Source organism: Balaenoptera physalus, assembly GCF_965194825.1.
Source record: "Balaenoptera physalus genome assembly, chromosome: 19".
Classification (NCBI taxonomy): domain Eukaryota; kingdom Metazoa; phylum Chordata; class Mammalia; order Artiodactyla; family Balaenopteridae; genus Balaenoptera; species Balaenoptera physalus.
The window spans coordinates 12,389,683-12,404,168 of record NC_138900.1 but is presented as its reverse complement, the minus strand read 5'-3'; the positions used below and the strand labels follow the sequence as shown (position 1 = coordinate 12,404,168).

The window sequence follows — 14,486 nt, the reverse complement described above, 5'->3', positions numbered from 1 at the left end:
ACCCCCGCCCTCGCCGCGGGCCCGGGGCGCTGAGAGGGGCGCGCAGCGGAGCTCTCAGACCCCGCGCCCCCAGGCCCAGACCCCTAGGAGCGCGGGGCTCACTGAGTTCCCCCACCTGAGCGGCAGGATCGGGGAGGGTGTCGGTGCGGAGAGCCCAGGAGGTCCCGGCCTATGGCCGTGGGCGGTGAGTGAGGGGCGCAGCTCGGGGGACACCGCTCTTCTCCCGGGTCCTGGCGCTGGGGACAGGGAGGCAAACCCTTGGCCAGGAAATCGGCTCAAGCCAGGTTTGGACTGAGGGCGGGAGACTTGGGGACCCCCGCAGGGGGATTGTGAGGGCGAGAAGAATAGTCTCCGTGGTTGAGTTGTGTGGTGGGTTGGTGGTGTTATGGGGGAAGTGTGGAAAGGTGGATTCTAGTAAAACAGGAGGTGTCAGCGGAGCGGGTGGGTGTGGGCCATGGATGTGGGTGGAGAAAGAGAGGGGTGTGTGGCCGCGGGTCTTTGGGCAGATGTGCAAGGGAAGTGATGGGGACAGGGGAGAGTGTCCAGCCTGCATGTGTGGGAAGCCTGTGCATATATGTGCATCTGGGGAGAATCTGATGCTGGGGGGATTAGGATGAATGTGCAAGGAGTTATTTGGGGTGAGTGTGTAAGACCGTTGGGAGGTGTTGTTTGGGGCAAGTATGCAAACAGTCCCTTGGAATGTGAATGTGCACAAGTGGAGGTGGGGATTGGGCTTGCCTGGATGGGTATGTGTGGCAGGGGACTTGGGTATTGAGAGTGCACAGGCTTGGGGGCACAGGCGGTGTGTGAACCGCATCATTGGGGATGGGTGTGGGGGAGAGGGATGAGAGTGTCAACCCAGGATGGGTATGTAGTTCATGGGCCAAGTAAGTGTGTAAGGCATGGTTTAGAATAAATGTGCAACAGGTGTGTGGTTTTTGCCTGAGGAGAGAGAAGCCTGGAACTGAATGTCCAGAGTCCTGAGTTCTCTTCACAACTTGGATCAACCTCTGTTACTCTCTGGGCCTCGGTTTTACTATCTGTAAAATGGGTCTGAGGATGGTTCAGCTACCTAGTCTCTGCCTGGAGTCTCTCCAAAGCCAGGAGTCAGGGGAAGGATAAAAGTGAGACTTTTACAACTTGTCTTTTTCTTTCCCCTACCCCCAGGAAGCCCCTCTGGGAGCCCCTCCCCAGCCATGGACAAGCCCAGTCTTCCAGAGCTCCAACAGCCTCTGCTGGTGGGTGTAGGCGGTGAGCCCCCTGTCCAGAAGCCTGGCGAGCCTGAGCCAGGGCCTCCCTTTCGAGAGACAGCCTTTGCAGAATCACTGAGGGGTTGGCAGTTCTTGCCACCATCTCTTCCTTCTGTGAGTGCTGTACTGGGGGAGCCAGGGCTCCCCGACCTTGAGGTAGGAGCAGGACCACTAAGGTAGGCTCCTTAGTGGGAGCTGGGGGAGGGGGCTGGAGGTGAATCCAGCTGCGGCCAACATCCGGCAGGCTGCTGGCCAACTCCAGCTGCCAGCTGCTGGCCTGGAGTCTCACTTCACAACTGCGTGTGGCCTCCCTGGGTTTCCAGGTGTGGTTTTTCCTGTTCTCCATCCCACCTGGCTTCTTTACCTTTTTCTCTCCAAATTCATCTCTCATCTTTGTTCCCTTTGGCTCTGTTTGTCTTCCCTCTGATTTCTGACCCCCCCTGTTCTCTACCAGTCTATCTCTTTCCAAAGCCGATGCATCTCTGTGCCTCTGTTCTCTCTCTCTTTTTTCCAATTAATGTCATTTTTTATAATTTCTTATTCCTTGTGCATATTGTCAAGCATGTCTTTTATTTGCTAAACATGGTTTTCCAGTTGCTATTGCCATATAAGAAATCACCCCCAAAGCTTAGTAGCTTAAAACAACAACAATCATCATGGCTCATGGTTTCCATGGGTTGGGAACTTGGGAAGGACTTGGGTGGTTCTGCCTCAGGGTCTTTCATGAGGTTGCGGTCAGCCAGTGGCTAGAGGTGGAACAGTCAGGGTCTGAAGCAGCTGGGGTCTCGTTGACTATCTCTCTCTTAATGTAGTCTCAGGGCTTCTGCAGGAGTCTCCCCATGTGGGCTGGTTTGGGCTTACAGCATGGCGGCTTCAGGGCAGCCAGACTCCTTATGTGCCTCCAACCTCCAGCAGGAGTGTTTCAGCAAAGCAGAAGCTGCCTCACCTTTTTTTTTTTTTTTTTCTTTTTTTAATTTTTTTTTTTCACCTTTTCTGACTTATGCTTGCAAGTCGTGTTGCATTACTTCCACCACATTCTATCAATTACAAATGAATCATAGCCTGCCCAGACTCAAGGAAAGTGGACATAGACCTCACCCCTGATGAGAAGATTATCAGTCAGATGGGTGTGGCCATTTTTGGAAACACAGTCTGCCACACTGTGGCAGTAAGCTTTGCTTTGACATGGTTTGTGTCAAATAATCCCATTATTTGAAGACTTTGAGGGCCTTATTATTTCTGCTAATTCTCCTCCACGGTTCCTGTGTGCCTGGTTATCTTTGACTGCATGCTGGTCATTGTATTTGAAAAATTGTTTTGAGGCCTAGAATGAAAGTACCTTCCTCAGGAGAGGATTTGGTTTGCTTTTGTCAGCTGTCTGGGGGTACTACCAGTTAAAGATCATTTTTAATCTAGTTCAAGGTCTGAATGAAAGGTTAATTTTTCATTCAGGGATTGGTAAATGCCTGCAGGGCAGAAGGGGCCTTCTCTGTTCATTTGACCTCTCTGTTAAATTAACCTTGATTTTCACTTCAGTTTTGGCTTTACAGTAACTCCTTGAAGTCTTGTGAGCTATTTGATGCAAGATTAAAAAATATATATTTTTTAACCTAGAACCTGTAGTTTCAGCAGGCAGGTTTGTCCTAGTAATTTAGGCCACCAGAGCTGGCTCCCCTAATCGCCATCTTTTTGCAGGGTCCAGTCCCCATTGGTTTCTGTCTCCACTTCAGCGGTTTTTAACTCAGAGCTTATAAGCAGCTGTAGTATCCATGCGTGGACCTGTGAACTCCTTGAAATTGAACTCAAAGCTTTTGAGTGTGGGTGAGGCTTTTCTCTGGAGACAGGGTCCAGAGCTTCCCGTCAGAGGGATCCAGGATGTGGGCAAGTCAAGAGCCTACCTCTTGGAACATTTTTCTCTCTTTGTGTCTTTGGGGGCATGGGGAGTGGAGCAGTGGGGCAAGGAAGATGGGTGGAGATGACCACTTAGGCTGTCTCCTGCCCATAGGATGTGTCATCCAGTGACAGTGACTCGGACTGGGATGGGGGCGGCCTTCTCTCCCCACTCCTACCCCACGACCACCTCGGCTTGGCTGTCTTCTCCATGCTGTGCTGTTTCTGGCCCGTGGGCATTGCCGCCTTCTGCCTGGCCCAGAAGGTCAGTCTGTGGGTGGAGCTGGGAGGGGGTTGGATATAGAAGAGAAAAATACATTCAAAAGAAAAGAGGAGGCATGCTTGGGGGAAAAAAAAGTGATGGAGAAAAGGATTTACATAGAAACATTCAGGGGTAAAATGAGGCATTTTTCACAGAGGGCAGCCCAGAGTGGTGGTTAAGAACCTGAGCTCCAATCCTAGGCCCGCCACCCTCTGGTAAGGTTGTGGGCAAGCCGGTTAAACTCCCGGTGCCTCATTTTCCTCATCTGTAAAATGGGAATGAATAATTCCTGCCTCAGGGTCGTTGTGAGGCTCAGCGAATTAGAACTGTAACATATAGTAATATATATATATTTTTATTAGTCACCCAGTATCCCCAGTGCCCAACTGTGCCTGACCCACAGTAGCTGCTCCCTATGTTTTTGGAACATATGAATGAATACATGGGTGTGTTGGGTGGGGGAGGGGTCGGGCTGCGGGAAGCAGGGTGGGATGAGGGGATACCTGAGTCACCGCTGCACCGCCTCCACAGACCAACAAGGCTTGGGCCGAGGGGGACGTCCAGGGGGCAGGGGCCGCCTCCCGCCGCGCCTTCCTGCTGGGGGTCCTGGCCGTCGGGCTGGGCGTGTGCATGTACGTGGCCGCCCTGGTGACCCTGGCCGCCTACCTCGCCTCCCGGGACCCGCCCTAGTTGCCCCTGCGGTCCTCACTGTGAACCCAGAGGCCGGCCGCCCAGCGCGTCCGCGGTCGGAGTGGAGAATCCAGGTGGATGAGGCAGCGGCGGCAGCATCCAGAAACGGGGAGTGAGTCGGTTCTCCCCCACCCCCCTTCCTGGAGGCCGCAAAGAGCAATTAAACACCAGACACTCCTGCCGCGAAACCTGTGTCTGTCTGTGTGTGTGGGAAGGCGGAAGGGACGGGCCAGAGTGACAGGCTGCCCCCCGGGGTGCTCCCGGACACCTCAGAGCCAGAGAAGAGGGAATCCGAGGAAGCTCGGAGGGCTTCCAAGTTGCAGAATATTCTCTTCACAACGTGGGTGATAGGTAGAGAATTAGAGAAAGCCAGGTTCCAAGGCCTTCCTCCTCCAAGTTCACTGTGTAACCTCCGCCCACGTACCTTCTGAGCCTCACTTCTCCTCATCTGCAAAATGGGACTAATTTCTCCCACACCTGGAGCAGTTCTGAAGACTAAATGAGTCATGCAGTGTAAACAGCAGCCTCCCCCGGAGCTCCTTCGACAGCAAGTGGCAGAAATCCAACTCAGACTGCCTTACACAACAAAGGGGAAGAAAGCTGAGGGAGAACTATACTGAGGGCCTCAGATAATAGTCTGGTCTCCCCATCTCTTGGCTTCACTGCACAGGCTCCGCCTCGTGGGGGAGGAGAATGGAGCAGGCAGCTCTGGTACCCCAAAGGTCCTCTTCCCCAGGCACCCTCTCAGTGGCCCACCCGGGCTAGGAGGCAGCCCCGTCACATAGCCTGAGATTGGGAGGGATGGGACCTTCAGGCCTCAAAGTGCTGGCACTGCGGCAGGCCAAACAGCCCTGTCCTGAGCTTATCAGAGGTACATTAAATGGAGCCTGATATTACCAAGTAATAAAGTGAAAGTGGTTTAGTTTTTTCATTCCACTTAATGCCATTTAACCTTGCTAGAAGAAAACACTATTCCCCGTTTGTGCTCTCCTGTGCGTCTTCACGGGTGTAATTTCAAGCTAAAGATATTTATGCATTTCCTTCTTGTTTACTGGGGATGAAAATGACACCTGCTCAAAGGGGCAATTGTGGGCACCGTGTGGGCCAGTTTAAGCATGTGAAGTGTGCAGCAGAGGGCCCCCAGACGTGTCATTTTCACCATAAACCCCTAAACATAAGTGGCAGACAGGATCTGGCAGCCATGTGGCCGACCTGTGGGAACGTTATTCCTTGCTGGATGCTAGCGGGATCTTGGCTCCTGCCCCCTGAATGTGAGGGTGGGGATCAGTCAAATCAGAACTGAAAATACACCCATTTCCAAAAGCCCCTTAGGGGGTTGCTATCACCCCTGACAGAGAACCAACAGGCCTCGGTCACTTCCTTTCACAGACAGGGACCCGAGGTCCAGAATGCGCTGGCACCTCCGGTGTTTGTCTGCATAGTGAGGGCTCTGGGTCTGGACTTTTTTTTTGGCCGCACCAAGTGGCACGCGGGATCCCCAACTAGGGATCGAAGCCGTGCCCCCTGTAGTGGACGCGTGGAGTCTTAACTGCTGGACAGCCAGGGAAGTCCCTGGGTCTGGAGTCTTGAGTGGGACCTGTGCTCCACCACTTAACTAGCTGGTGACCTCTGGCGGTTAACTGGCTTCTGAGCTTGTTCCCTTACCTTATTCTTTCTTGAATTTCATTTTTTTGGCTGCGTTGGGTCTTCGTTACTGCACGCAGGCTCTCTCTAGTTGCAGCGAGCGGGGGCTACTCTTGTTGTGGAGCACGGGCTCTAGGCGCGTGGGCTCAGCAGCTGTGGCATGTGGGCTCAGTAGTTGTGGCTTGAGGGCTCTAGAGCACAAGTTCAGTAGCTGTGGCTCACGGGCTTAAGTGCTCCTTGGCATGTGGGATCTTCCCGGACCAGGGCTCGAACCCGTGTTCCCTGCACTGGCAGGCGGATTCGTAACCACTGCGCCACCAGGGAAGTCCCTTGTTTCCTTACCTTAAAACAGAGACTGTAACAGCCACACCTCACAGGGTTGCCGGGTGGGTAAAAGCAGCATTCAGGGCCAGATTCCCCTCCGAGGCCCACAAAGCCCACTGCCTCCCCGACCATCTCCTTACTCTCCCCTTAGTCACTCTGCTCCAGCCACACTGGCCACCTTGCTGGTCCTTGAACCTCTGCCAGGGGGTCCTCCCCCACATGTCCATGAGTCCCTGAGTTCGTCCCTGGCCTCCTCCTGGGCTTCCCTCAGACGTTCCCCTCTCCACGGAGGTGTCCCCGACTGATGTATTAAATCTGCCCTCTCCCCGACTCACCTAAACCCGTCTTCCCTGTTTGTTTTGAAAGAGCATCCACCATCCAAAAAACACCAATTTTATTTGCCCATCACTTCACTGCTCCTCGAACCTGGGACGTGGGCCTCATTCACTGCTGAGGCCTCAGCACCCAGCAGGGCCTGCACACTCTAACAGCAGTCCCACTTCACCGGGCTGCTAAAGTGAGTAGATTCAGTCAATAAATGCACCATCCTACTAGTGTTTTCCTGGGGTGGGGTGGGGTCTGTGCCCCCTGGGCCCAGGGGCTGGCTATAGCCACTTTCTCAGCAGGGCTGGGCTACCAGTTTATTTGACGCTGGAGGTGGTGGGAGGGGCAGCTTGCCCTGGCGTGCCTCAGCTCTTGGAGTAACGCCTCTGCAGAGATTCCCGGTAGAAGCGGAAGACGTGCTGGGAAGCAGCCTGGGCTGCGGCCAGGCACTGCTGGAGCTGGGAAGGGAGAGGGGCTCAGTGCTGCGGGCCCAGGCCTGCACCCACACGGCCTGACGGGCCCCACCTCCCTGTTCACCGGGAGCCCCGCCCCCCAAGGGGAGGCAGGTGGAGCGGGGATTACTCCCTGTGCATTTCCTTCTTCCCCACTTCATGGGCTCCTTCAAGGGGAAGGCCTCAGGGGTCAGGTTCCAGCAGCTCCAGGCCCTCAGACCAATGGCATCAGGCATCCTGACCCCTGGACGTGACCCCAACCTTGTTGAGCTCCGGGGCCAGATTGGAATTTTAGAGCCACAGGCCCTGTGACTCCAAATAGTCTTAAAAGCCATGGAACCTGGCTGCCATGTATACCTGGATTCACAGGAGGGCCAGGTGGGAAATATTCTTGGAGACCATTTGGCCCAACAGGTGCCAAACTCTGTTTTTCAGACACCCCGAGTTCCGGGGTGCACAGCTCTGAGCTGGAAGCTGGGAGGCCTCCAGGTGCCCCCATCTCTTGATTTCAACCTGTGCCTCTCTTCTCATAAATTGGTCTTCCCTTTAAAATTCCCACAAAGGTTTCTATGGCTACAAAGTTTGAAAACTCCTATTTACAGAGGGGATGCAAGGACGGGGCCCTCCTTAAGCTTCTTAGGACTGGGACAGGACCTCGTGTCAGGTGGGTGGGAAGGATCTGGCATTCACCCCCAATTGCACACTGGTACCTCAGCATCAGAGTAGAGCCCCTTGGTGGTGGACATCAGCAGCTTCCGTTCCACGCTGTCAAGTGCAAAGGTCAGGACTGCCCGGGACTCCTAGGGATGAGGGGTACAAGGTGGGGGACCTGGGACTCTCTCCTCAGACACAATCTCAGCTGGTCCCAAAGAGGGGGCTTACTTTTCACTCACGTATCAAGTGTATTTTTTTTTTTTGGTCTACATACCACCCCTTCTCTGCTTCCTTGAGTAATCGCTCCCCATGCCACATTCCACCACATGGTCCTGACACGGGCTTCAGAGCACAGCATCCTGCGCCACAGGGGCAGCAGCCCCAGTGCCGGTCACTCCCCGGTGCCTCCCATCTCCCTGCAGTGCTCTGTACTGCTGGGGCTGGAAGCCAGCAAACTGTATTTCCCAGATTCCCCTGCCCGTTAGGTTCTACCAGGAATCTGGTGGGAGACTGGGAGGGAGGAGAGAGCATCCTGGTCCTCATTGCAGCAGGAGTTTGGGGCCTATCACCTGCCACAGGAGGCATGGAGATGGGGTGGGTTCTGGACTTCAGCAGCCAGGGCAAAGCCAGACCGTCTCTGTGCATCTAGATCTGACTGCACCAGTGTCTCCACCAGTACCGAGCAGGAGCTGGCTTCCGGCTTCTAATCTCTGGGTGTCCTCTCTTCTTCCCTTTTGCTCCTTCAGCTCTTCCAATATGGTTATAACTAGTTCCCTGAATTAAATTCTCTCTGTCTGAAATCCCCCAAGGGGTTTCTGCTTTCCCGACTGGATGTGACTGTACAGTCCTTGGCAGATAACTGGGAATAACCAGAACCCTAGCACACTGTGACCCTGAGCCAGTGAAGAAAAAACTTTCCTCCTTTGCTTTTGTTTTTGAACCTCTTAAAATCAATTCCCTTTTTGCTTCAGCAGGTTAGAGCTGGGTTTCTAGCACTTGCCCAGATGAACAGGGCAGAGCTTGCCAGCTGAGACTGAGGTGGTACAAGCCAACTGTTTTGGAGAAGTGAGGCCTAGAGGAGGAGAGGAAGAGTGTCTGCCCAAGGCCTTTTACCACCCTGCCCTTCATACCTACCTTTTCTTGCTTGGCTGTGGGGTCCAGCAGGAGGGTCCCATCAGAGTCCAGAGCACAGGTGACCCCACAGAAGAGGGCCCGCATGGGCACACCTGCGTCCACCAGTGCCATGCAGGCGGCATTCAGGCAACAGGCCAGGAGCTGAGTGCCACAGGCAGTGGTTAAGAGTTTCTTTTTTTTCTTCCTTTTTTTTGGCCATGCTGTGAAGCTTGTGGGATCTTATTTCCCCAACCAGGGATTGAACCCAGGCCCTCAGCAGTGAGAGAGCAGAGTCCTAACCACTGGACCGCCAGGGAATTCCCAGGTTAAGAGTTTCTACTGGAGGGCTGGTCAGCAGAACACATCCATGCCTCCATTCACCCTGCCAGTGCCTGTAGCAGACGTCACTAATTGATCACAAAAAGGCAGAGTAGTTCTGGGATCAAGTATCCTTGGGTTCCAGACCTGAATTTGCCACCTCTAAGCTGTGTGACCTTGAGCAAGTTACGTATTCCCTCTGAGCCTCAAGCAGGGATCATAATGATATTCAACAGATATGTACCTTCAGGGAAACGGAGGGCAGAAGCCTTCCAAGATCACACAAGTAGGCAGTGGCAGAGCCAGGCCTGGAGCTGGGGTATCTAGAGCATGCAGTGCTACCAGGCGATAGACAGGTAGGGTGACAGAGGGAGGGGTCGGTGTCCCCAGGGAGCCCACAGTCCAGGGGAGAGATGTGGCCCTGGCACAGTGCAAGGTGAGCACAGGCCTGAGTCAGACAGCTGGCCCCACCTCAGTTTCCTCAAGTCTTTCTTCCCCAGGGCCCAGCTTCACAATCAGTCAGTCCCACCTCTGCCACTGACCCTCCATTGCCTCCCCTCTGTGAAATGGGTTCGCAATAGTCCTCCTTTTCCCTCATCTGTGAAGTGTCTGCCCAACGCAGGGCCATGCACCTGCAAAGCCGTCTAGAAATGCCCGTTTCTGGTCCTTGACCTCTACCTTTCGCACCCAAACCACAGCGATCTTTCAAGGCTGAGCTGCTGAACCTAAGGTTCTACCTGCTCAGGGCTCCCCCGGTGTTGAGCCTCAAATCCAAGCTCAGGGTCAGAGTTGAGGTCACTGGCACAGGCTTTGGATTCTGGAGGACTTCCTGGAGGAGGTGGCCTGGGGGAAAGGATACAGAGCCAGCATCGCTGACGACCTGCAGCACCACGGTTATGGAGGTGCGGGGGTGCAGAGCTCCCAGCACCACCGCTTCACACGTGTTTCTGATCAGCCGCTCCCGGCTCTTCTCCGCTACGCCTGGGGAAATCAGGGGTGGGGTGGGGTTGTCAGCCTCGTCCCTTCCATCTGGCTCACCTTCCTCCATATGCCCCACCCAAACCCTCTGGAAAAGGGCCTGCAGTCCCAGTCCGGGTTACTGGAAGACCCTGAATGGATGACAGAGGAGTCCCAGTGGGAAGGAGGCAGGGCCTGACTGCCACCCACCCGACCCCTGCCACTTCCAGCACCCACCAAAGGGAGCCTCCCGGGGAGGAGAACCTCTGAGTTCCCGTGTCCAGTGCTGCTGTCCACCCCCATCCCAGTGGGCCCAGCCCTGGGGAGTGAGGGGGACAGAGTAAAAGAGCGGAAAAACAGGTTAATGGAAAGGAGGAGAGATGGAGCCAGGAAAGAGGAGGGGAGAGTGAAGATGGAGAGAGACAGGGAGAAAGAGAGAAAAGTGACAGAAACAGAGACTCAGAAGCAGAGAGTTGGAGAAAGAGACAGAAATAGCTGAGGGCAGGGGACTTCCCTGGTGGTCCAGTGGGTAAGATTCCACGCACCCAATGCAGGGGGCCCAGGTTCGATCCCTGGTCGGGGAACTAGTTCCCACATGCATGACGCAACTAAGAGCCCGTATGCCGCAGCTAAGACCCAGCACAGCCAAAATAAAGAAAGAAAGAAAAGAAAGAAATAGCTGAGGGGTGATGAGAGGAGGGAGGGGAGGGTGGAGACCAGGAAAAGCAGTGAGGGAGACACCGGGCCAGAGGCCCAATTACCAGGCAGACCGATCTTCGGCCTCAGGGTCACCTCCAGTGTGGCCTTGTTGAAGATCTCTTTGCTGACTTTCACCTCTGCTGGCCCGTACACGCCTGCCAGGACGGAGGTATCCCCTGGGGAGACAGCACGGGAGGCCTCACCCAAATCTTCCCTGCCTCTGGGGCCCAACGCCTGGCACTTAACATTGTGGGCCCTGAGCCAGGTGGCCAGGGTTGCCCACATCACCCTCACTGTGGCCCACCAGTTGTTGGTAGTGATTCTTTGAGCACTTGATTCATTTCTCTGCCTCCACTTCCTCATCTGTAAAATGGGGACAACTACAGTACCTCCCTCACAGCTGTGAGGATTACATGAGATAAAAAGAAAACCACTTAGGACTCTGCCTGTAAGGGCTGAGTGCCCAAAAGACTTTAGCTATTATTATAAACTTTAATGGGAAGTTCTTCCTGAGAGCTAAACTTTCTCCCTCTTACTGCTGCTGGTCCCAACTTCTCCATCCAAAGCTTCCCTTAGCCCAGCTCTCTTCCCTCAGGCTCACATCCCCAAACTCTGCAGCAGTCAGGACATCTGAGAAAGAGATAAATATCCGGGGGTGGGTCCTGACACCTGCTTATTTCCTCCTGGCTCTGTAACCTCAGCTGATTTTGCTCCCTTCTCTGGGCCTTAGTTCCACCATCTGCAGAATGAGGAGACTGGACCTCAACAGCAGCTTGCAAACTTTTCTGACCCTAACTCCCAATAAGAAATAGAGCAGGACCTAAAACTCACCCAAATCTGTGTGCATGTAAATGGAACAAAAGCCTCAAAAACAACTCTTACCGTTATTGCTTTGATATACTCTGATATCTTCTACTCTATTCCAGTTAAAAATAACCACTAATGACGCAGTGGTTCTCAACCCTGGCTGCACAATGGACTCACTGCATAGCTTTAAAAGATACTGATGCCCAGGTCCCTCCCCCAGGGAGCCTAATTCCATTGCTGGGGGTTGGGGCTCAGGCACCAGCAGCCTCAGAGCTCCACAGGCCATTCTACTGTGTAGCTGGGCCTGCAACCTGCAGTGGGAAGAAACGGAGCTCCAGCAAAGCTTCAAAACACTGGCCTGCAATCAGAATCACCACAGCAATTAATTCAAAAATGTAGAGGGCCAGCCTTAGTTGGAGCAGGTAGGTTCTGAGGCTTTGCATTCTTAACCTCATCAGAGATTCTGAGGCCAGAAGCATGTGGGACACACTTTTGAAGGTCCGCAAAGGACCCTGCTCCAGGGTCCTGGGCTTTGGGGTTTTAGAACACAAAAGGGGCTCAGTATTTCTTAAGCTCTAAGAAACTCCAGGCATCTGCATTTAGCCAGAGAGCTAAGCCCTGGGGAGGTCCCGGGTAGAGGCCTTTTTTTCCCTGGAGTTGGGGAGGAGGAGCTGCCACACAAGGGAGGGGATTCTCTTGGCTCCAGGAGAATGTACCCGAAGGGGGAAATTATCCAAGTAGAACTAGATCCACACTGGGGCCTTCCTTCCTGTTACTCCAGATGAGCTGTCTGTGGTTCACGTGAGCACAAGAGTCCCTCCCCTCTGGACCCCACACCCATCTAACCCCTGCCCCGTTTATCTGATCCTCTTACAGCAAAGCTCCTGAAGAGCTGTCTCCACTCACTGACTCTCACTGACTCTTTCTTTTCCTCCTTGACCCCATCCCTCCACCAGAACAGCTCTTGACTGCGCCACCAATGACATACGTCCAAGTTGTCAACCCACAGGTCTAGCCCATCCTCACGTGACGCAGCCTCTGCAGGAGGACTAATGCATCTGGTTGGCCCTTACAGCTCAAACACGTTCTTCTCTGGGCTCCAGGTCACCGCCCTCTCTTGGTTTTCCTCCTACCTTACTAGCTGCTCCTTCTCAGTGTCTCTTCCTAGCTCTGCACAAGCTAGAAGACACAGGGCTTAGTCCTGGGACCGCCTCTCTTCTCCATCTATACTAATTTTCTTGGAGATCCCATCCAATCGGTAGCTTGAAATACCATTTGCCAATCGGTAGCTTGAAATACCATTTATAGCGGAAGGATTCCAAATTCCAGACTTGTATGTCCTACTGCCCAGTCCACATTGCCACAGGGATGTCTACTAGGCATTGTAAATTTAATGTTCCAAACTGAACCCATCTTCTCCCAGCACAGCTAATCTGGGAAAAGAACTTTCACGTTATCCCTCTTTTTTTCATATCCCCAAACCAAACCATCTGCAAAATCTGTCAGTTTTACCTTCAGAATCTCACCACCTGCACTGCTTCCACTCTGGTCTGAGCCACCCTCGCCTCCCCCTTTCCCCCTCTAACCTCAACAGTGCAGCCAGACAGATTCTGTTAATATATATTCAGATCATGTCACACGACTCCATTCTCAATCACTAGGCCTTATATGACAGGCAGGCCTCCTTACCTCCCTCCCGCCTCCTGTCTCTGCTGCAGCCACACTTGTCCCCTGACTATTCCTCACCAGGCAAGTTTTGGCCTCAGGGCCTTTACCCCTGTGGTTCCCAATCCTTGGTAAGCTTTCCTCTTGATCTCTTTAGGGTTTGCTCCCTTACCTTTAGGTTTTTATTCAAAAGGTACCATCTCAGTGAGGCCTTTCCTTACCATCCTAATTAAGACTGCAACCCTCTCTGGCACACCCTAGTCCTCTTCCCTACTGTATTTTTCTCCACAGCATTTTACTATATATTTTACTTAGTTATCTTTTGTCTGTCTCTTTGACTAGAATGTAAACTCCATTAGGGCAGGGATTTAAAAAATGTTTTATCCATGTATTCTCAGTGCTAGCAAAAATACATGTGTTCAATGAAGGAATGAATGAAAGCAGGTTCTGTACCTGGGTCTGAGGTAATGCCCTAAGGCAGGGCCTGAAGCATTTATGGGGGTTATCTTTAGGCCTGTCTCCAGAGGAATATTTCCCGGGGTCAGGGAGGTGAGTCTAGTCTGAGAATTATTTAACTAGGGGAAGGGGATATTTACCTAATAGGTAAGACGTGCCCCAATCTTAGGGATATAGGAAGAGTTGTGTATCCCAGTCAAAGGGATATTTACCCAATGGGTGGGGGTGGGGCTGGGGACATCACCCTCAATCTGATAAGTATCTGCTTCGGTAGAAGATCTGCCACGGGTCCAGGGAGTAATTAAACCGCTAGTGGTGATTTGCCAGTCTACCGGGTATTCATGCGAACAAAGGGGTTTGCCTCACCCTGGGATGTATGGACGCAGGATGCGTGTGTGGGAGGCGGGGGAGGAACCTAGTCAAGGGAGACACCCGGATAAGGAGATTTCCCCTATTCTGGAGTATTCGTTCTTAAGAGGAGATCTGCCCCTCTCTCATTCTGAGTACTTACTAAAGTGGAAATATCTTCTCCCGGCTAGTCTGGAGGGAGAGGTATATGTCTACTGACGTATGCAGTAGTATCCACCCCGGCAAGAACTGCACCAGTCCAGGAGGAATATTTACCAGCTAGCACAGTACACTGTAACCGCGCCCTAAAACGAACACGACCTGGGTGAGTTCCTACCTTGCAGGAAAGAGGCAGAGCCATCGGGCCGGGACAACAAATTCTGTTCGCAGGCAAAGTGCCGGAGGCTACAACTGGGGCCCCGAGGGCCAGACTCTATTCCAGACTCAGCGCGGATCTTCGTCTCAGTCTGCATCGTCCCCTCCATCGCGCCGGAGCCCACGTGCAGCCGGGATTGTCGCTTCCGCCCAGAAGCGCCCGCTTGCGTACAGACTGCGTACCTAGTGCGCACGCGCCGACCCGGGGTCGGGGGTGGGGTCTCCAGGATCGGTGCCCGCACGTGGCTCCGCGTTTAC

General features: G+C 53.5%; 2 protein-coding genes across 4 annotated transcripts; one reads left to right on the top strand and one right to left on the bottom strand.

The window, feature by feature from the left end:
* Positions 1-4,280, top strand: TMEM91 (transmembrane protein 91). Of its 2 annotated transcripts, none has more exons than XM_082438857.1 (4): positions 1-184; positions 1,168-1,238; positions 3,256-3,405; positions 3,934-4,280. In XM_082438857.1, the coding sequence occupies exons 1-4, from the start codon at positions 172-174 to the stop codon at positions 4,090-4,092; spliced, it is 393 nt and encodes a 130-aa protein (XP_082294983.1). In that variant the 5' UTR covers positions 1-171; the 3' UTR covers positions 4,093-4,280. The 2 variants fall into 2 exon arrangements, with proteins under 2 accessions (XP_082294983.1, XP_082294982.1); XM_082438856.1 differs by having other exon boundaries at positions 1,168-1,406.
* A 2,157-nt stretch (positions 4,281-6,437) lies between these two features.
* On the bottom strand, positions 6,438-14,431 carry EXOSC5 (exosome component 5). Of its 2 annotated transcripts, none has more exons than XM_082438836.1 (6): positions 14,191-14,431; positions 10,640-10,732; positions 9,781-9,902; positions 8,625-8,765; positions 7,547-7,636; positions 6,438-6,842 (listed from the first exon to the last, which is right to left on the bottom strand). In XM_082438836.1, the coding sequence occupies exons 1-6, from the start codon at positions 14,336-14,338 to the stop codon at positions 6,750-6,752; spliced, it is 687 nt and encodes a 228-aa protein (XP_082294962.1). In that variant the 5' UTR covers positions 14,339-14,431; the 3' UTR covers positions 6,438-6,749. The 2 variants fall into 2 exon arrangements, with proteins under 2 accessions (XP_082294962.1, XP_082294963.1); XM_082438837.1 differs by having other exon boundaries at positions 10,640-10,753; positions 14,191-14,426.
* Positions 14,432-14,486: the final 55 nt, after the last annotated feature.